Source organism: Oryza sativa, chromosome 12, assembly GCF_034140825.1.
Source record: "Oryza sativa Japonica Group chromosome 12, ASM3414082v1".
In the NCBI taxonomy this organism is placed as follows: domain Eukaryota; kingdom Viridiplantae; phylum Streptophyta; class Magnoliopsida; order Poales; family Poaceae; genus Oryza; species Oryza sativa.
In genome coordinates, this window is record NC_089046.1 from 14,901,440 (window position 1) to 14,924,288 (window position 22,849).

Sequence of the window (22,849 nt, forward strand, 5' to 3'; positions counted from 1 at the left end):
ATAATGTGCCACCAGTGCCATTATAATCCTGAAGGAATCTTTACAAGAGACGGGAGAAAATGTCTCATTGTAATCAATCCCTTCTCGTTGCGTGAAGCCTTTTGCCACAAGTCACGCTTTAAACTTTTCTATATTCCCTCTGGAGTCATATTTGGTTTTGTAGACCCATTTACAGCCTACTGTTTTGGCTCCTTTAGGAATTTCTTCTAAATCCCAAACATCGTTTAGTTTCATTGATTTCATTTCATCTTTCATGGCTTCCAACCATTTAGATGAGCGAGCGCTTCTCATGGCCTCTTCATATGAGGTGGGATCATCCTCCACATGCGACTCTTCTATATTATAAACATTATAGTCATCACGGATAGCCGATCTTCTGACTCTTTCAGACCTTCTAGGGGCCTCCACATTTGGCACATCCTGTACCTGAGGCTCTTGTTGAGTCTCCTGTACTAGCACATTATCTGTTTGAGGCTGTTGCAGTTCCTCCTATGGTGTGGCAACTATTTCTGTTGAATCATGTATAACAGGTTCCTCATTTTCATTCATTGTTGCTATAGGAGAGGTAACAACAGGTGCTGGTACCGCAATGACAGGCATTGTAGGCACAACATCAGCAGGTAGAGAGAAGAAAGGTTCCTGAGTCGACGGAGCGGGTATAGACACCCGCCTCTCCTCAAGATCAATTTCTCGAACTACCGAGCTCCCCCTAATCATTTCGTCTTCCAAGAAGATGGCATGTCTCATTTCTACAAACTTTGTATAACTGTTTGGACAGTAGAAACGATAGCCCTTTGATATTCCAGGATAGCCAATAAAATGGCAGCTGACTGTTTTGGGATCCAACTTCCCAATGTTTGGGTTAAATACTTTAGCCTCTACAGGACTCCCCCACACACGGAGGTGAGCTAGCGAGGGTACTCTTCCTGTCCATAGCTCATATGGTGTTTTGGGCACCGATTTGCTTGGAACTCTGTTGAGAATATGAATGGCGGTTTTTAACGCCTCCATCCATAAACCCAGTGGTAGTGTGGAGTAGCTCATCATGCTGTGCACCATATCCATAAGGGTACGGTTACGCCTTTCAGCTACCCCATTCTATTGAGGTTCGCCCGGTGTTGAGTACTGCTACTATTCCATTCTCTAGCAAGAACCTTGCAAAAGGTCCAGGGACTTGCCCATAAGGCATATGTCGACCATAGTACTCCCCCCCATGGTCAGATCTTACCACTTTAATCTTTATAACATGCTGATTTTCAACTTCAACTTTGAATATCTTAAATTTATCCAATGCTTCTGATCGCTCTTTAATTGGATAAATATAACCATAGCGGGAGTAATCATCTGTGAATGTTACGAACGAGTCATAGCCATCCACACTTTTCACAAGAAATGGACCACAAATATCTGTATGAATGATCTCTAAAATTCCTGCGCTTCGTTTTGCACCCTTTTTGATGCTCTTTACAAATTTTCCTTTAATGCATTCTATGCATTGTTCTAAGTCTGAGAACTCCAATGGACGAAGAATTTCATTCTTAACGAGTCTCTCAATTCTCCCCCTCGAAATATGGCCCAAACGTCAGTGCCATAATTTCGATGAGACATCGGGAGTTCGCTTTCTTTTCATGTTTTCTTTTGTCAACGAGGACACAACATTCACATTCTCAGAAAGAGATAACACATAAAGCTCGTCTCGCAACACAGCAAGACCAATACATGCATTATTATACCATAGTTCACATTTGCCACTTCCAAAGCGGCAATCATATCCATCAAAATCTAACTTTGATACACTTATTAAGTTTCTTTGCAAAGAAGGAACATAAAAGACATTTCGAAGTAAAAGTGTGAAGCCATTCGCGAGCTCTAGAGGAAGATCTCCAACAGCTTCAACTTTTTCTTCAACTCCATTGGCAACTCTAATGGAGCTTTCACTTCTTTGCATAGTCCTCGTCGAACGGAATGCCTTTAAACAATTACAAGCATGAATAGTTGCTCCAGAATCAATCCACCATGTAGATCTAGAGTAACCAACATAATGAGATTCATTTACAAATGTAATAATGTTCTCATCTTTCCTTGCCATGATCATTTTCAAGAAGTCAGGACAGTCTTTCTTATAATGTCCTATCTTCTTGCAGTGGAGACACTGATCTTTCTCAACAGCGAACTGTTGTTGCTGAGGTAGATGCTGAGACTGTTTAGCTTTTGAGGTGGGAGACTTGTGGTTCTTTTTCTTGTTATCTTTAACATAGTTAATTGAACCACCATTTGACTCTTTGATTCTCTCCTCCTCTTGCACATAATTAGCGATGAGCTTTTCAAAGTTCCATTTCTCTAGACTTATGTTGTAGTTGATAATAAAATTGTCAAACTGCTTTGGCAATGAGGCCATAACCAGATGGACCAGAAAGTCATCTGTTATGCCCAAATCCATTGGCTTCAACTTGGAAGCCATGTTGCTCATCCTAAGAATGTGGTCTCTAACACCACCTCCATGGTACCTCTCTGTCACAAGCTGCTTGATCAGCTGTGTAGCATAAGTCTTTGAAAAGCCAGTGAACTGACTTTTTATTCTTTCAAGGTACTCTGAGACAGCGTCACACTCTGGAATTGAGCCTAATATTGTGGGCTCAATCGTGTTCTTTACCACAGCCAAACATTTCTTGTTGGCTAAGGACCATTTCTTTTGTTCAATGTCATACGACATGACGAGAGGAGCATTGTCCCTCTGACTCTTTTGCCAGTCAGCATCTGACTCATTTTCACCTTTGATAAGTTCAACAGGTTCTACAGGACATGGGGTAGTCAACACCCAGTCCACCTCTCCCATGATAAAAGCAAGGTCGAGTTTTCTTTTCCATTCTGCGTAGTTATCTCCTTGTAGGGTCGGAATATCTTTAATGCAACCCATCAAGGAGTAGCCACCTGAAATAATCATGTATGGTGAGAACAAAATTAACATTAAAATATTACGCATTAAGCCTACATCACCGTTGGGCAGAATTAGACATAACACATATAACCATAACTATAACATTGCAATTATCAACGTTGGTCAGAAAATTACAACATCATAGCACATAATTAATGTTCCTAAAATTAAATTCTCCCGTTGGTTCGAAATTTAATTTTAGAAACACTAATTTTCATCAATTTCATCTATTTGTAGCAGAAGATCTATATAAAAATCATATGAACAGTAGCAAAACTCTATAATTTACTCTCTGTGAAAATTCTCCCGTTGGTTCAAATTTAAACAGAGGTAAAACATGCAAATAAAACTATTCAAACTCTATTGAAATTTGCATGAAAATTGACAAAATTTAAAAAGAAAAATGCTACCGTTCTCTTTTCTACATTTTTGGCCCCCGAGGGACCTCAAACGGACTTTTCTCGGTCGGCCCACGGCCTTTTGGCGTGCGCGGGCGCTCCCCCTTTTCCCCCAGGCCGCAACATGGGCCTGGGCCAGGAAACCGCCGCGCGCGCGCCCCTCTTGGGCCGCTTTCAGCCCGGCCGCCGTCGGCCGTCCGATCGGCTAAGGTTTAGATCCAACGGCCGGGCGCCGAGATCAGAGGGACAAAACCCCGACCTCAGCCTCCGGCCGGCCGAACCCTAGCCTCTCTTCTCTTCTCTCTCGCGTGACCGCATGGAGCGGCGTCGCCGTCGCCGGCGACCTTCGCGCCGGCGCGCCATGGCCGGCGTGCTTTTCTCTTCTCTTCTCCCCCCACCGTCTCTCGCCCTCCACCCACGTGAAGTGAGAGAGAGAACAGCGACGATGGAGGTGGCGGCGCCGCCGCGGGATCTCTCACCGGCACGCGCGTGCACCCGCGGGTGCGCGCACGGCCGTCGAGTGGCTCTTCGGCGGTGCCTCTTTGCCCCTCCCCCCTCTGTTGCCGGCGTCAACGACGGCCGGCGACGAGGTAAGATTAGGGTTAGGGTTTTCGGTTCTTTTGATCCGTGCAGATCTTGTGCTTTTCTTTCTTTTGATTTCTTTCCCCGAACCGATCTAATCACTAGGAACGCTCTGATACCAATGTTAAACTTTGCTCTAGGATCACCTAGGTTAGATCTAGGTCGGGTGGTTCTATTTGGGTAGATGTTTGAACAATAGAGATTGAAAAGGGAGAGGGTTTAGATAGACCGACCGGTTGAGGTGTTGGAGGATGAAGAAGCGTCGGCCATCGTCGTCATCGTCGCGCGGTTGTCGCGGATGCGGCGCCGGTGAGGTCATCGGCGATGACGACTGCGGCAGTGGCGGTCGTAGATGTCCCGGCGATGAGGCGTGACGTGGCGGTGGCGTTTCCCGTCACTGGCTGCGCCCCCTCTCGATCGGTTAGGGTTTGTGGGGTGGAGTGGCGGCGGCGACGAACCTCGTACCGTGTGCCGCCCCGGCCTCCACCCCTTTCATATGGCGCAGTGTGATGGGGGCCCACCAGCCATTGGGCTTGGCGCCCCCGACCACGGCGCGGTCAAGGTCCGTTGTGCCGTTGGGCCCGACGGATGGGAGATCTATCTAACATGGCCACCACGGTCGCCAGCGCAACACCTCAGTCACCTGCCACTCAGCCGGTCGGCTACCTCAACGCCGGTCACAAGTGGCCGGGCTTCTCATCAGCAGTCAGCTCCTTCCTCGGCTTCTTCAATTTCAGGTTCAAATATAGGACCCCCGTTTGATCGATCGGGCTCCAACTTCTAAATTTAACTCTAAGAGTTGATTCCGGAATAGAGTCATGGAGCTGTCTAACTTCACGTCTAGTTCATTTTTAAAGAGCACATCACTCAATTTCACTCTCATTTTGGATGGAGTTTAAACCGTTTGGTTGGGATTCCGTCTAAGAGGAAATAGAGCTGACGCTGTGCCAAACGGGCCTTCAAAAACCACTTTGTGCGTTGTCCGTACTTCAAAAGGGCTCTAGTTGACTAGTTCAGCCCTAGTACTCTTAGGGGTAGATGTGTACGTAGTGTGCTTCTTGAAAAATGGCTCAGTTCTTTATGGCCTACGTTGCCAGTAATGAATATCAGAAAAATCACTGGACAAATCCGTGCATGTGTCAGTTATACTTGTTTCGTTGTAAGTAATATAATGCTATTTTTATCCGGTCTCAAACACTAGTACCACTTGTTATTTTCAGAGAGAGGCTTGATGGAGATCATTAGTTAGTTTAGCAGCAACTGGTACCCACAAGTCAGCAACTCGATCAGCGACGGCCAACAAGAAATCAAGTCAACTCATACTTTTTTTTTCCTCGAATACACAGGAATCAACTTACATTTCATACTTTAGCACTCCGTAAAACGTTGTTATATTTAACTCCGGGAGGGAAAATATCTCGTGTGGTAATATATTCTTCAGGTTGTTTTCAGCTGGTGCTGCTCGGTGTGACACTGTCCTATCTGAAGATTAAATTTTGTGTTTTGAAATTTAAGCTGCACAAGTGGTAGGGCAGTTTCACTGTCAACTCAGGTTACTGATCTGCAATTAACTTGTATATGTGCTGTCTGGGTTTGATTTGGCCCTGATGTTGGGGATCAGGTAATCTACTAGAAAGTAGACGCGTCCGTGGGCGCGCGTGCTATTATAATCTGTCTTATTTAATGATTTTTTTTTCGGGCTTACGAAAAAATCTAATATAAATTGCTTCCTGCTGATAAATGGATGAAGATAATATTAGCAAGAATTACTTTAGATATTAAGTGTTCAATGGAAAAGAATGCGAGCAGGTTGATATTGGTATTATGGAAAAGGTCGTCACCGCAATTCTACCACACCCATCTACACAGCATGGTCCTTCATAAATTTAATCTATCTTTTTTGCATCATAAATTTAATTTATTTCCTAGATTTTCATTAATAAACTTGCAAAAGCCTAAATTATTGAGTACTTAACACGGGTGATATAGAGAGAATTAGATGTTATATGTCATTAATATGTGCGTGTGTACATCCATAGGGTCACACATTGCTATACGATATTTATCTAAAAAATATATGCTTTTGATTTTATTTTCTCACGTTGGTTAATTGATTTGTACAGTTTTTTCGAAGGTTTGTTTCTCCATGTTATTCAGAATTGTAATAATTCTTCTTTTTTTTCATCACGGTAAAGCTAGCTACATATAGTTTTTTTTAGGTTATTCCTAAATGATCTACATATTTGTGTTCATTTATTTATTCGTTATTTGGGCATTAGAGTAAATGGACATTGATGCATGCATCCATGCACACAAGTATTTATAACCCATATGCAATATCTTGATTTGCTATTGGCTAGAAAATATTGGGGATGGTGCATGCATTAAATTTATTGCTATAGTAAATATAATATGAGAGAGTTATTATTTTTTTTCTTGGTGTAGCTATTAATTTGGAATGGAGGGAGTAACTGGTTAGTTTGGTGGGCTGCATCGCGTGAGGCCTTGGCCCAGGTGTGCTTGTACGTGCGCGTGATTGATTTATCGCTTAATCCAGAACAGCCGCGTCACTGCCATGTACATGACGAAAAAGAAACGCAACAATCCAGTAGTAGTTATTTCACCGTTTTTCATCCACGTGTCGCTAGTTAGTTGGCGATCAATCGACCAATCAGCTGACGCGAACGCAGCCAGCATTACCGAGATTTAGATACTCTCGTGCGCGGGAGTATCCTCGAACCATGCCGCGCCACGTGGCGTTGGTGTTCGGCCGGGAACGCGCATGGAATTCGGTATTAGAGATATCAAACCTTCCTTCTAATGGAATTGCATTCAACTCTCTGCATGTTCTGAAGAGACAAAATGTATCACTAGTGGCAGTTTAATAGTACATGCAGACTACTGACTACGGATTTTGATCTCTCTGTCTAAACCTCTGCTTTGCTTTGCTTTGCTTCTCTGATGCTTGATTGAACACAACCATGCACAGCAAGCTAAAACTGAAGTGCCAAGAGATAATCCATTGTAAGCCAAACAAGTTGATAAGAAACTGTAGTTTCTTTGAAGCATAGACCTGAATACTTCCATTATATTAAAAAAATGTTGATACGAAATCCTTTGAATGAGACATAGCAGAGGAGTACGATCTTGATTTGGCACCGGTCATGCAACCTTCACTGAAACAGTTTTTGCATAATTTCTGTCCCATTATAAATATGTCATTTTCGTCCTAATTTGGATTGTCTTAGCCTTATCCTGATACGGTATCAATATGTCTTAGCGATACAAAATTTTACTAGCGTTCTTCCTTGTACTATATGTAGAACATCTTTGTGGTCCAGCAAAGAGTACCGGCCGGTACTGGTACCGCTCGGTACCAGTACACATCTGGCCGTTCATTCCTGTATGGGTAGGATGGGGAATAGAAATTCGCTCGGCGCTCGCTCGGTCCTTCTCCTTCCACAGCCGCGCCTGCGCCCTCAATCCATCGTCCCCACGCGCTTCCTTCCGCCCCCACACACTTTCCTCCGCAGCCCAACGCCGGAAATTGATTAATGTTCGAATTGCTATGGAGAGATTTCTTTAGTAAAATTGATTTCTCCTTCTCCGCCGCTGCCCAACGCCGCCCAACCCTAACCCCCCATATCATCGTCTGCGTCGTCCTTCGTCGCTCCTCGGCGCAAGGGTTCAACTCGAACTCGCGGCGCAGGAGCATGTACACGGCGACAGCAGCGCAGAGGATAACGGCGGCGGTGGCGGCAGAGCAACATGGGAGTGAAAGGCAAGGAGAGCAAATACTAGGGTTCGAGCGAGCTGCCAGCCCCGATCCATCCCTCCTGATCCATCCAGCAGCAACGCGAAGTTACAATAATACCCTTCCAACCAATTTGTCTAGGCGGTACCGCATCAGGGACATTCTTGGTACCGGGCGTTACCAAACAATCCCAGCCGTTGGATCAGGCCAGATCCAATGGCCAACATTCAGTACCGCCTTGGTACCGCCCGGTACCGTTGGACGGTAAAAAATCTCCTATATGTAAGATACTTTTTGTGAAGAAAAAAGAGACATACAATGTGAATTTTCTTTGCCTGTACATGGACATTTTGATTTTTTTTTTCATAATGTATATATATTTACAAACTATTACGATGCAAACAGGTCGGCAATGCCACCAAGTAACCGCTGTAAATTATAACTTTTTTTTTCACTGGAACGCTTGTCTGCTGTCCCCTACTGAAACTGAAAGTGATCTCCCTAATTCAAAATTGCAGATATTTTCCTGCAAAAGATCAGCGCATATCAACAGCTTGATATCAATCACCCACCCTCATAAAAACAATTCAACCCCTCCAAATCTGCATCTCGATCATGCTGACATTAATAAATAAACCAGCAACTAGAGTGCATGCAATGTCGAACATTGCTTATTACAGTTAGCACGTAGTACTATATAGTACACGTCGCGTCATCGTCGATCATGGCACATATAAAACTTGACACAAGATGGTGATAGCCAATTTCTTGAAGTCAGTTTAGTTATCTGTATTGAAAAAAAACATATATTGCAAGTGGTTTATTCCAAGGTCGTTGGTGCTTATCCATGTTGCATACTAAAATATCTTGATCACGCAAGCTAAACCTACTTTGGCATCAGCTATATAGTTTGAGCTTTGAAGCTCAGGGATATGTAATTGTTGCAAACAATGCGACAATATGAACGAGTCTTTCAAGCTTAATTTCCAAAATAGAATTTTCTGAAAATACAACCCGCAGTCGTATAATTGTCATTGTTGTCTGAAATTACTCTAGTGCTGTGAGCACAGAGTTTTAAGAAAAAAACGTATTGGATGTCATATTCATATGAAATCTGTATGATGTTCGTTTCGAAAAAGAAATATGTACTATGTCTCACCAAATTGGAATTTGTTGACAAAGATGATTCCACAGTGTTGTTGACTTTGTTTCTGCATGAAGCACGAGAACCGTAAAATAATACTATTTGGATGGGAATTTCAACTGCTGGATGGTGGAAGTAATATGTACAATGTCCTATATAAGTGATTTTGACATGACTAACGTTAATTAATTGTGTCCTTTAATATTAAGAGGAAGCAAATAGATTTTTAAAATAATGGGTCCACCAATTTAAATGAAAATCAATGGTGAGATTATAAAATGCCACGTGGCGATCTAGGAGCGTTTGTAGGAGCGCCACATGGCGGTTTAGGAGCGTTTATAAGAAGATTAATGGACTTTTAGTATATAACTAGGAAGGTAGCCAGCACATTCACGTGGGCATGTATTGTACAGAGGATTAAACTTTTCGGTTTAGCCAATTTGATCGGGTATCTCCAAAATTTCCGAAATTTTGGTCCGAAATTTTGGACAAAATTTAGTTGAATTTGAACAAATATTACCAAAATTCATGAAAAAAAAATTTCGGCAGAAATAATATCGTATCGGAGGGGTCTGAAATGACCGAATTTTCCGACCATGATTGTACATTGCGTTTGAAATATATATATAAACAAAATATAAATCGGCTGACACCTCCCATGTTTAAAAGTACTTTTGTTATTTGAATACGACACATCAGGTGAAGCCTACGCTGTTCTTCGGCATTTTGCTTTGATAATTTTTCCAAGATGTTTGTTAGGTTTAAAAATATATCATATTTAATACATCTGTATAAATAATTATCTATGATCTCTTTATTATATAGAAGGAAGTTCGATTTAGTTTGTTTGGAAAACATGTCTAACAAATCAAGTGTAAATTAGAAGTAAGGTGTTTGGCCCTTTTTTTAATAGAATGTTTACTTGCTTTTTTTTTACAAATTTTAAAGAACTATATTGTTAATAAATATGTTTTATTTGTACCATCAAGTAGTTCTCCTTCTAGTAGGTTTAAGTTGATGCAAGTTGTTACATACTTACATATAAATTAATAAAGACATATCATATGCCTCGCTTCCTTCTGATCTGTGTGATCTATACTATCTTTTTCAAAAGAATATACCTAGTTAACATGAATCCAAAATTTTAAATTTAATAGTAACAAATATAACTTTTCAAAGAACTATATACTACGAACCATAGTGCGGTTTATATATGTAATAATATATGGAGAAACTCATAATAATATGATATAGGATAGATGTAAGGCCATTAATGTCTAAGCATTTTAAAATTGTTATGAAAATGGAACATGCAATGGTTGGTTCAATTTTAGTGAAATGTAAAAACCCTTTTTTTTTACGAACTTATTGCATTTTTTATTACCTGCTTTATTTTATATTTTATACCAGATCAAAATATAGGCTTTTTGGATCTTTAAATCATTGTTTTAATTATAAATATATACAACAATATTTAGATTAGAATGCATATCTTGAAATTTATGCATGTTTTGATATTTTTTATTACTTTTGGCTATATAAACAGGAAGGGGTAGAGTGGGGAGCTCAAGCCGAGAAGGTATGGGTTGAGTAGTGCCGTGTTGTGTGTATGTTTGGGAGGAGGGCAAACTGGAGGGCTGTTTTTTTTCTATTTTATCTAAATGATTTAAGTAAAACCGATGATTTATTTTTTTCTCAATTTTTTTGTTATTTTTTTAATTTTTAAGACGTAACACATTGCGGCATAAGATTTTCTAAAAAGTATATCTACTGGTTGAAAATAATGGATCTACCTATTTAAGTTGAAACTGATGGTCAGATGATATTTCTTCCAATTTGTAAAGTTTTATTTTTATTTAAGGCGTAACACGTGACGCCTTAAGTGCGCTCAGAGGATGTACAATGATTTATGATAATATAATACTTATTTTCATTTAGTATTATGGTATGTCTTTTTTCTATTTGGTTACCATGCAAAGGAACGGTGTCTAATAAATCACGTATTTTCATTTTTATAGAGTGAAATATGGGTAACATGGATAAATTATCTATTTAATTATAAATAAAGGAAAAATTCAAATAAACTAACATTATGATTTAACTTAAGAATTATAATCATTTGGCTTTCTAGTTATTGATCTTTTTTACTTAGTTAAAAATTAGGAGACAAAGAAATTAAATGAGTGAGGAGAGGAAGAGAGAGTTAAAGGGAAGAGATCGTGCGTGCATATAATTGTAATAATTATTTTTACCGGGTTGTAGTGTTTTAGTTGCAATTACTTTTTTAACTAAAAATTGAAAAACAATTTATTGATTGATTAAAATCTTTCCTTTTTTACTTGTCTTCTCTAGTATATTCACAGTAGATATTAAAAATAGGAACTATAATCTAATAATGTTATTTTGGCTTATTCTAATGTTATAATGGGGGAGTAGCTTTTTAAAGCATTCCTCAGAGTTAGGTTCATTTTACTTTTATCCATATAGATCTAATTTAATTATTCCAAAGTCAGATATGGTGACAAAATATGTACCATTATCTTTCTATAATTTTATAATTGTTCAAATGGCACATAAAAATCAGAAAATTATAGCCCCAAAGTGACATATTTCTTCTCAAAGTTGATATTACAGTGGATATGTAAAATAATAATGTCAAAATGTAAAATAAGTTCATGAGTTCATGAAATATTAGTTGTGTGAGTTAGATGTTATAGTTGCTTATTTTTTGCACAAGTTTTGCTTTCTAACTAACATATTTTGGAAACATTACTCATAGTATATTCATTTTACTTTTATGATTGTAGACCTAATTTAATTATTATGAAGTTATATATGATGATAAAATCTATATTATTATAATTATTTTATATGTTTTTATAATTGCTTGAATGGCACGCAAAAGTTAGAAAATCTAAACCAAAATGGCATTTTTTAAAAGCTAAATTGTAGTGAAATATGGTCTTCAACTGTAAATTTAGTTATAAACAATCTAAAGATTTACGCGGATCAGAAATTAGTTGTATGATTTAGAAGCTTAATTGTTTAACACAAAATTATTGCTTATCTAACTAATAAGCCATGAAATAGGAGAAGGAATAGGTGAAAAGTGAAGAAATGAATTGAAGGAAGAGGAGGCGTACATACATACGTTTGTTTTTGTAAAAAAAAAAGAAACTTATACATACAGGCTTAGGTGGGCCCGGGTTTAGGAGAGGAATTTTTTCTTGAAAATTAATCTAATGGTTGTAAATAATTGTTCCACCAAATTTAATGAAAATATGTTTTGTTATTTTAGAATTTTTAAGAATTTCACTAATTTATTGGAGCATCACATGGCAACTTAGGAGCGTTTGTAGGATGTCATATGGCGAATTAGGAGCATTTTTGGGAAATTTAATGGACTTTTAGACATCTAATCTGATGTTCTAAAACATTAATCAGGTCCACCAATTTAAATGAAAATAGACGGTGATATTTATATAAATTTATAGAGTAATATGTTTTATCATTAAATAATAGTAAATCCTATTTTAAATATCATCATTTTTTTCTTATTGATTTTATGGTAATTCCGTGCGTCGTTTTTTCCGACGCGAACAGTAGATAAGCTTCATTGGTTTCTTCAGTTGTACATACGTAAGTTTTTCCCATATACATAAATACGTAATATTTAGGACGATTTTTTTTAAGATTTTGACCTTTCTCTTAAAAGTTTTATTTACGACTTTATTTTTTAAGATGGTTGTATATATTTGTGTTGTAAAGACCTTCAGAACAAATAAACTCTAGACTCAAACCAGTCAAAACCATGGAATCAAGTAGATATATGAATTAAAAATTATAGCAATTAATTTGAACTTATCTAACTTTTGATTCCTTTTATCTGAAATTGATTGCTTAAAAATAGGAATAGAGAATAGGAGAGGAGGGTATGGGGTGGACGGACGTACGTACGTAGGTAGGTACGTATATAGGAGGTGGTGGGGTAAGGGTGGGGTGGGATTTAAATTTAATATAATAGTCTAAAATCTCGGGTCCATCAATTTAAGTGAAAATGGCCGGTTAGATTTGATAGAGCCACGTGGCGGCCTAGGAGTATTTGTAGGAGCACCACGTGACGGCTTAAGAGCGTTTGTAGGAAGTTTAATGAACTTTTAGTATATAATAGATAGATAGATAGATAGATAGATAGATAGATAGATAGATAGATAGATAGATATTGCCATCTTGCCAAAATTTTGGCATAGCCAAAACTTGTTAAGGTTTATTTTGGCTATAATTTAAACAAGCCCGAAATCAACAAATAGACAAAAAATGGAAAAAGAAAGAAAAAAACAGAGATCTAGGCAACAAGGAACTGAAACGTGTAAAAGAAAACAATTACTCCGTTGCAATCTTGATGCGTGTCCCTTGGTTGATTACATCAGGCATAGCTAGATGTGTGATTTTACAAGGGTATCGATTATTCCAGCAGCCTCAGAAAGAGAAGCAAGAAAAAAAACACTAAGACCCCGGAATTATGCACGAATTTTGGACAATTCAACTATACTCGTGCTGTCTTGCATAACACGCCTGCATTATTAGGACGGACGTGTGCAGTAGAGTGGCCACTAGATCGCACTTTTAATTATTTTGTTCCTCAACTGAAGGGGCTCCATCTTGATCTGAGATCATGCTCAATTGGTGTGTTTTTCTTACACTAGCATATTGCCTGTGCGTTGTGACAGGATTTTAATCGATGAAAATGATTATTAATCTGCTATTATCATTATTTTCTGTATACATCGTCTCTTAAATTCTACTCCATTCGTTTCAGATTATAAGACTTTATAGTATTGCCCATATTCATATAGATGTTAATGAATCTAGACACAAGTCTTATATATAAGACAGAGAAAGTACATATTTATAATTAGCATATGAGTCATATAGCCTCTCACGGATATCATTTTCCTTGCCACAAAATATAGAGATGGTGATGGTGCGGTTGACATGTGGACCATTTGGCCCCATATGTCCTTTGTTCACTCCAATAAGGCAGGGAGTTTGTGGTGGTTGTGGTAGATTCATCATTCATCACCACCACTATTCCTTTTTTAAACTAGTATAGATACCACTATGTCAACTTGCCAGATTAGGATTGTACTAATGTTTCAACCTACAATGCGACTTGCCCAATTTCTTTTGGATCTTTGAAAATGAAGTGAAACCATCTTCAATTCAAATCCATGAAAAATAAGGAAAACAAAAAAATTGAATTCAGTTTTGTCTTTTTGAATCAACACAGAGTGATCAAACCCAAACAGTATAAATAAAAGGCTGAAATAGAATATTCTGTATTTCAACGTGACCGTACAGGTTAAACGATGGTTTTCATACGTTAAGTCATATCTGAAAACAAATCAACACACACGATAAAATGAAAACTAGACAAATAGAGATCCATGTAACAAGGATTTGAAATATCTCTTTAAAAAAGAATTGCTCTATTGCATCATGGTTGTGTCCCTTTTGATTACATCTGGCATAGTTACATGTGTGATTTTACATTGGCAGCAATTATTCAAGCACTCTCAGAAGAGCAGCAAATAATAATCCTGAATCTACTTACAGAGAAGAGGATAACTGAAAAAAAAAAGAAAAAAAACTCAAAGCCTCATAAAAGCTGTATATGCAGGTGACTCTGATATTTGGCTTCAAGACAATAAAGATGGATTAACTCTCAAAAATGGTTCCTCTCAATGTGTTTTCCTCTTGCTTGCAAGGTGTGGAAATGCACCGAGGATGTTGTGTGCTATCAGGTCCTGCCTTGTCAAGATCCCCACAATTGGAGATATCTGAAATTAAAAAAAAAAACATAAGTTTCATCACCGAACTATGCACAAATTGAGTTCAACAAATGATCACTAACCCGTATTCTACAAAGCAAAGCAAAATTCTAGAAATGATAAGACACTGATAAGACACTAAATCCCCAGTTCTGTAACAAAAGACCAGGACAGAACACAGATTCTGCACATATCTGATTTATCAAGCACATACAGAATCCAGAGATTATTGTGATCTTAGAACAACATTTACTTGCATTGTGATCCAGGAATGTAGTTGGAAAATAATAAGTAAATTAATAAACAAATACTTACTCCGTTTCAGGTTATAAAACGCTTTGACTTTAATCAAAGTTAAACTGTTTCAAGTTTGACTAAATTCATAGACAAATATGATAATATTTATAATACTAAATAAGTTTCATCAAACCAATAATTGAATATATATTTATAATAAATTTGTCTTGGTTGAAAATGTTATTATTATTTTTTCTATAAACTTTAATCAAACTTAAAACAGTTTGACTTGGATCGTCTTGTAACCAGGGAGTAAAATTCAGTCTGTGTTTTGGCGCTGACCTCGGGTCCTTGGAACTTGGGCATGATGAGCATGTGGCGGAGCGCGACGGAGCGGAACAGCACGACGGCCTTCGCCACCGACATGGTCTCCACCACGGTGTACGGCGTCGTGTTCGTCAGCGGGTGGAGGTCCACGTACATCCCCATCTCCTCCGGCGAGATCTCCAGCTCGTCCACGCCGCCGCACTTGTCCGCGAGCTCCGCCGAGCTGAACATCTCGCGGGCCTCCCACTCCTCCGTCCTCCTCCTCTCCGGCAGGAACCACCGCTTCCTCAGCGCGGCGACGAGGTGCGACCGGAGCACCAGCCCGTGCAGCTCCGATACCCCGGGCCGCGGCCGGTCCAGCACCGGGAACCCGTTGTGCCGCGTCGCCCGGAGCGCCTCCACCACCGTGGACACGCGCTCCACCACCTGGAGCGCCACGGCGCGGGGCTTGGCGGCGGCGAGCTCGCCGACGGTGAGGTCCTTCATCCACGGCTCCGGCTTCGCCTCCAGGAACGGGAGGCCCTTGAGGTCGAGGATGATCTCGTAGATGCTGGGGTTGAACGCGTCGCCGACGGTCTTGGCGATGAGGAGGACGAACATGGTGATTGGGAGGAGGAGGAGGTTGTTGGTGAGCTCGAGGAAGATGACGACGAGCGACACGGTCATCCGCATGGACCCCGACATGAGCGCCGCCGCGCCGAGCACGGCGTATAGGCCGTGGTCGATGCGGGCGAACCGCGACAGCACGAGCGCCGTGACGCGGCCGTAGGCGGAGCCCATGAGGATGATGGGGAGGAAGAGCCCCGAGGGGACGGCGATGCCGAAGGTGAAGAGGCCCAGGACGCAGTAGACGGCGAAGAAGATGAGCAGCGAGTCGAGCCTGAACTCGCCGGCGGTGCCCGTGGAGAAGATGTTCCGCGTCGCGTCGACGTTGGTGGCGTGGAGGAGGGTGGCGAGGTCGTTGTAGTGGCCCTCGGGGCAGTTGAACCGCTTGAAGTTGCCGCTCTTCCCCAGCGTCGGGCACGCGCCGCCGAACGCCGGGTCGCACGGCGTGCACGGCACGGCGAACGGCGTCACGTACAGCAGCGCCGACGTGAGCGCGCACACGGCGAGCGCCAGGGCGAGCTTCGCGGCGCGGCCCTTCTCGTTGATGAGGTTGTACACGCGGAGCACCTTGTGGAGGACGTGGTTGTACAGCGCGCCGAGGACGCCGCCAAGCACGCCGACGATGGTCACCGGGAGGAGGTCGCCGGCGTGGTACCGGACGGCGACGTCGCCGACGTCGAACAGGATGAGCCCGCCCTCGCCGAACAGACCGCACCGCCCGTTCCTGCACACCTCGATGAACCCGCGGAGGACGACGACGACGGTGGCCGTGCTGAAGAAGGTGCGCCACAGCAGCGCGCTCCGCCACCACGTCGCCACCTCCTCCAGCGCGAACAGCACGCCGCCGACGGGCGCCCGGAACGCCGCGCACACGCCCGACGACGCGCCGCAGGTGATCAGGTCGCGCCGGTCGCGGTCGTTGTCGAAGTAGCGCAGCCACCGCAACCGGAGGCGGTGCCGGCCGGAGCCGCCCTGGCTCAGCAAGTTCGCCAGGCACGCGCCGATGTGCACCAGTGGCCCTTCCTTCCCGAGATCCAGCCCCGACGACACCGCGCAGATGCTACCGATGATCTGCGATGATCATACATTTTTTTCTACTCGTCAGTGTGTGCGCGTCTGCCGTTTAATCGAAAAAAAAATGTTGTTCCGACACGTTGGAGAAGTGTGACATTTTTTTTTTGTGACCTTGACAATGAGCTGCGGCGCGCCGAACATGTTGGGCGTGTCGACGCCGTTGAGGTAGGCCTTGATCTCCGGGATGCCGGGGCCGGCGGCGGTCGGGGCGAAGACGACGCAGAGCATGGCGGCGATGAACGTCAGGCCGAAGTTGACGCCGGCGAAATACAAGAAACCGGCCCAGTATCTGCAGTAGGGTGACGGCAAATTTTTCACCATCAAGAACTCGTCGCCGGCGATGAGGAAGAAGAAGGAGGAGTTGTGGGCTTAACTTTTCTTGCGGACGAGCTGCACCATGTGGAGCATCTTGAGGCCGGAGATGTTCTCGATGGCGAGGTTGATGAGCGACGCGATGACGCCGGTGAGGAGGCCGACGAGGAACGCCATGGCCCACTTGAGGAAGATGTACTGCAGCACCTCCACGTTCGATCGCCTCCTCCAGTCGTGCTTGAACAGATCATTCTCGATAATTCTACCAAATTCACACATCACAAATTGAAAAAAAATGCAAGAACAGATTAATTAAACCAACCGATCGAGAATCAACAAATCAAGAATCCAAGAATTGATGGACTCGTGATCGAGCACGGTGAATTAGACATGGAGGAGGAGGAGGAGAAAATGCTCACTCGTAGTCGAGGCTCTCGATGTGGGAGACCTTGGCGCCAACCATGGCGAGGTGGCTGGCCGTTAGCGTGTTGCTCCGCTTCAGAAGCGGCTGCTCCAGCGAGCTCATGGCCGCATTGCCCGTGCACCCGGGGTCCTCGGCGTCGGTGACTCCGTCCTCGAGCTTGCGCTCCGGCTCGCCGGCGGCGAGCCTCGGGCTCTGCTCCTCCTCCATGGACAGAGCTCTGCTTCTTGGAGCAGCTCAGAAACAACAAGATGAGATATGTGTGTGTATGTGTGTTGGGACAATTGGAGGGAGGGGACCGTTTCAATGCTCTTATCTGTGGTTCTGCAAGCAATAGTGGTGAGGTGTCCTCATATAGGGGAATAAAATATTTATTTTGGGGGTGTTTTTGCAAAAAAAAATATTGTTGTTTTGCCTAGTTGATCATTTCACATGGATTTGAAATTTTCATGTTTGATTGAGTTTATGTTGGCAATTTGGTGCAAGATAGGGCCATTGGATTAGTCTGATGAAGAACAAATTCTTTGCATTGAGGGGGCAGGGGCATGCCCTTTGGGGAGCTAGGAAGGGTTTCTCTTTTGCATAAAGTGAAGGGTGAAATGTAGACAGCTCACTTGATGCCCACTTGGTCTTGGACTCTTGGTGACAATTATTATTTTTACTATGGACAAATGGGATCTTGTGAAGTGGATTCAGAGAACCATCTCAAAGGATGCCAACAACAAAGCAACAGTGGTTGTCAGTATCTATGCTGGGTTGAACTTTCCAAAGGTTTTGGCTCAGATATATTCAGGGTTGATAAGGTTGCCATTTGATTAATTAGCAGGTCCATCCTGCAAATCATCAACAATTGGAATGTTGTCTTGCTAACCATTCTATCATTCTTTGCCAAAAAAGGAAAAAGAAAAAGAGAAGCCATTCTATCATCAGACAACACTTGCTCTTCTAGATATGAGATGCAAAAAATTCAGCTTCTGTTCAACTCCATTTTGATTTGTCTAATAAAATTTCTGTCCCTAATATAGCGCGCTATGAGTCTATCTTGCTATTTCACGTCAAAATAATTTTCAGTCCCTAAGAAAACCAGGTTACAAAGTGTCAATGGAGTTGATGGAGAACTAAAAAATCCGGTTGTGCCAATGCAAGAGTTGTGGTAAGATGACATGACCATGAAACAGAAGAAATGTGATTATTCTTATTTTTCACAACAGCGATGCTTATAGTCATAGGTACAAGTTAAGAAAGTCCAACAGAGTACAATAATTTGTGGGACCTAAAGATGAATTTCTTATGTTTGGAGACTTACATGTCAATTCCTCTAAGGTTTAAACTTACCATTCTTTTTGTACATAGCATGATGTAGTGCACTTTTGTCTTCAAAACGTGTCTAATACGCAGTACCTGAATCACTAAGTATGTCTCAGTAATAATATGTTTGCATGTGTCTGACAAGCATCAGTTAAATCTTTGTCTAAAAGTATCAGTTAAATACTTTATGCTCTGTCTGCCACACGTGCTTATCAGGCAAAAACACTGTTTATGATTATGATTTACTACGGTCACTGTTTGGTTGAGATCCTTCGATGTTTCTCCGTAGTTATGGTGAAAGCTCAAGAAGGCAAGCATATCTATTTTAATCATTACTGTATATGTCCATTTAAGTTCAGGGATTAGATCGTATTATCTGTTAGATGTGAAAGGATATTAATTGAATTTAACTGGAACCACTGTCTCGTTTATTCAAATAAGAAAACTCTAGTATTGAATAGCTGATTATGCTGTTGTTACAATAATAGTAAAATTTTAAGATATTTATTTATGACTAATATATAATTCTATATATAAACCTGTCCTTATGCCTTGTGATTTGTGAGGCAGCAGAGAAATGGTTGGTTTATCGATAATCAAAATGACCAGAACAAATAATTCTTTTTTTATAAGAGAAGATCAAATAATTCAATTAGTGCATATGAAGATGAAATGACCACATTTCTTGTGTTCCCGCAAACAGCTGCTGAAGAGAAAATACTTATCCAACGCGAAAGGACATATGCTTAATTCATCTCCATTTTTTCTGTTCAGAATATATATATATATATAGATGCTTAGCAAAAGTTGATCAAGTATTAGTCTTCTAAACTTTATGTTTAATTATACGCATGTTTCATACGGCTGCCTAGATGTTTCTGGAGATAATAAAGAGACCACATTGACATTGCCTTGGGCTGGCCTAGAGGAGTGGCAATAATTCAATTGAATACATAAATGTTTAATCTTTAAACTGTTTTTTTATGACGTCCCAGAAAACCCTCACAAGAAAAGATAATGTTACAGGTCATATTTATTTTGTTTATGTTTAATTGTTAGCCACGTATTACTATCTAGTTCTTATTCATTGTGAATTAATTATCACACAGAATATTTCGTCAGACAAAATCAAATATGCAGAAGAAAAAGTTATAATTTATTTGGCTTCAGTCCTATCACAAATGTGTTGGACTTGTCATTAACTATGAATATTTTTATTCAAAACAAAAAATTTGAAAGCTTCAAATATTAATGATACTTGTCACCGTTTAGGAACTTCAATAGGCGATTAACATATATAGCCCAACCCGTCTCTTCGGAGAAATCCGATAAATTAGAACGCCACAAGGACACAAGAAAATGGTTTGGATTAAGCTATATCCTTTTTACAAATTTTTGTTGACTCTCTTAGGTTATGCTCTGAGCAATTCATACTGGCATCATTGATTCTTTTCTAAATGTAAATCATTCTAGAACGCATAAAAACGCTATATTTTTTCTCTTCCACCCTGCTTACCAAATGGAACCGCTCCCCTTAATAATTAAACTACTATTTTTTTTTTGCTGTAGTATAACTGAAGGGCAAGAAAGTAATTTGATCAACATTCTTTGTGCGCGACACAAATTCAAGGCTGATTATTATATATGTAATTTGGGGGAGGGGGTACAATTCGGTCCATATTACCTTGCAGTTCAATTCCTTTCTTCTTTTCCTTCCTTTTCAAGCTTTTATCACATGAATTTATTTGTCCATCTCATCTCCTTTACATTCTCCTGAACCATCTGGAAAAATGAATCATGCTCTGAAGATAAGAGCAAAATGAAGCTTACCAACTAGAAAAGCTAAGAAGTGGTTGAGGTCCACAAATCTGCACACTGCTACCACTGATAGCAGCACACATGCAGAACAAACACAGCCGTACCACCGTCTATTTTGTTTTCGCTTTTGCTAGTTGCTCTTCTGTCTCTTCAGGGCTCCCAAAGGGACATTTGGACACACATGGATAAGAGCTCATCATTATCAAGATCTAGTACTCATTTGCCCTTTACCTGTTCTTTTCTGCTTTGTCTAGGCATAAGCCAACTCACATGAAAAGTTAGCCCTTTAGGATTAAAGGAAGATATAAACATTACATTGAAACAAACATGGATGCATGTTGTATTTGGGAATCAATCAGCCACTGATTTGGAACATCAAAAGATACAAGGCATGATTGGTGCCAATTTAAAACCCAATTTTAGAAAATAATTAAGGGCTTTTTCGTTGCTTTTGCTTCTTAGGATTTGCCTTTTGTGTTTGAGAGCAAGAGAAATGAAAAGATTGAGAAGATACACAAAACTAATTGAGCTATTAGCGCACAATTAATCGAGTATTAATTATTTTAAACTTGAAAAATAAACTAATATGTGTCGACATTTGATGTTGCGATTCCGATATTTGCATAGTATGGGGATCGTTGGTACTAGGATATATGCGAGATTGAGGTAAAAGAGACGGAGACGAGGATTTTTATACAGGTTCGGGCCCTTGAATTGTCAGGTAATAACCCTACATCCTGTTGGCCGAAGCCGGTCGTTGCTCTTATTCACCATAATCACACTAGTATAATATTTGGGGTAGCCTATCTAACTGTTGTCGACATGGCGGCCGTGAAACCATCCCGTAGTCGACAACAGGGTAGTCTTCCTCCTCGAGTTCGTGCCCAGCGAGATCAGAGACAGCGCTAGATCCCTACAGCCGGCCTCTGTAGGTACCGGATAGGGTTGGACCGGGCATATCTCTGATGTCGATATTCGGCGGCTTGTCTTGACGTATGTTGGCTTGTATGTTGTGGCTTCTGTTGTTCCATGTCCCCTCTCCTCCTAGGGGGCCTTGTATTTATACCCATAGGTGTCTCCTTGTCCAAGTAGAACTAGGGAAACCAATATGGATACAATCCGAGTAGTACTTGTCGTTTCCATGTAGAATTCTAGTCATCCTTCCTTATGCGGAACTCCTTCTATATCCGAAGGTTGTTTCCGTATAAGACATGTATGTGGTGGGTCCTGCCGAGATTTAGTTAACTACTTATTAGGTACGTGGTATCCATAACCCTGACAATATGATTTTTTTTCAAGCAATTTTTCTATAGATATTTTTTAAAAAGTAAAATATTGTTTAGCAGTTTGGAAAGCGACTATTCCTTTTTTTTTTCCTACTATCGAACGCAGAGAAGTATAAAAACATTTCCCAAAAGTTAGTTTTTATCACCAGTAATTTAACTTCGGTTTACACTTCTGTTCTTCGTAGCTATAGCTCTTCCACCTTTTATTGGAGGATTTCCCGTGGCATTGGCAAAGGTAGAGAGTCGTAATTCGAAGTAAATGTGTGCAAACGTAACTGAAAATTTGAATGCCACATTCCTGCATGCATATATATTTTCCTATCTTCTTGTACTATTTTATATTCTTGATCGAGAGTTGTACACGTCTCCATCCCTATAATATTGCTTTCATTTCACTACTACCCCCATAGGTTAGCAGCAGCATTGGGTCATCCGGCCATCAAATTTTTGCTGAATCGATCGATCTCTCTGACCAGGTTCCTTTGTCTGCCATCCCTGATTGCCGAGTAGAATAAATAATTCGTGTGACTCGGAGAAATGGGCGAGGGAGCAAGCAATGTCCGTGGACCATGGAAATGGCGATGCAAGGAAGGGTTTGTGTTTAGTTCACACCAAAATTGAAAGTTTGGTTGAAATTAAAACGATGTGATAGAAAAGTTGGAAGTTTATGTGTGTAGGAAAATTTTAATGTGATAGAAAAATTGGAAGTTTGAAGAATTATTTTGGAACTAAAGACGACGCAAGTGACAGGTAGTCGAAGTCGACGACGGATCGATGCATGATTTCGGCAATAAAAATAGTAAAACGGGGTCC

The 22,849-nt window shown here is 40.9% G+C and overlaps 2 protein-coding genes across 3 annotated transcripts; both read right to left on the minus strand.

Moving 5' to 3' along the window:
• Nucleotides 1–1,934: 1,934 nt before the first annotated feature.
• Nucleotides 1,935–2,836, minus strand: LOC136354554 (uncharacterized). Its single transcript, XM_066306058.1, has 2 exons — nucleotides 2,113–2,836; nucleotides 1,935–1,969 (listed from the first exon to the last, which is right to left on the minus strand). The coding sequence occupies exons 1-2, from the start codon at nucleotides 2,834–2,836 to the stop codon at nucleotides 1,935–1,937; spliced, it is 759 nt and encodes a 252-aa protein (XP_066162155.1).
• Nucleotides 2,837–14,282: 11,446 nt separating this feature from the next.
• LOC4352132 (chloride channel protein CLC-b) lies at nucleotides 14,283–17,952 on the minus strand. Of its 2 annotated transcripts, XM_015765176.3 has the most exons (5): nucleotides 17,623–17,952; nucleotides 17,265–17,465; nucleotides 17,003–17,180; nucleotides 15,227–16,888; nucleotides 14,283–14,656 (listed from the first exon to the last, which is right to left on the minus strand). In XM_015765176.3, exons 1-5 carry the CDS (start codon nucleotides 17,832–17,834, stop codon nucleotides 14,558–14,560), a joined length of 2,352 nt encoding a protein of 783 aa, XP_015620662.1. In that variant the 5' UTR covers nucleotides 17,835–17,952; the 3' UTR covers nucleotides 14,283–14,557. The 2 variants fall into 2 exon arrangements, with proteins under 2 accessions (XP_015620662.1, XP_066162563.1); XM_066306466.1 differs by lacking the exon at nucleotides 17,623–17,952 and having other exon boundaries at nucleotides 17,266–17,462.
• Nucleotides 17,953–22,849: the final 4,897 nt, after the last annotated feature.

Coding starts and splice junctions, on each gene's coding strand:
- LOC136354554 (XM_066306058.1), bottom strand. CDS start 2,836: ATGGGAGAGGTGGACTGGGTGTTGACTACCCCATGTCCTGTAGAACCT. Junction 1,970..2,112: donor AGGACATTATAAGAAAGACT/GTCCTGACTTCT, acceptor AATTGTTTAAAG/GCATTCCGTTCGACGAGGAC.
- LOC4352132 (XM_015765176.3), bottom strand. CDS start 17,834: ATGGAGGAGGAGCAGAGCCCGAGGCTCGCCGCCGGCGAGCCGGAGCGC. Junction 17,181..17,264: donor CAGCTCGTCCGCAAGAAAAG/TTAAGCCCACAA, acceptor ACCCTACTGCAG/ATACTGGGCCGGTTTCTTGT. Junction 14,657..15,226: donor CCAAGTTCCAAGGACCCGAG/GTCAGCGCCAAA, acceptor TTTTAATTTCAG/ATATCTCCAATTGTGGGGAT.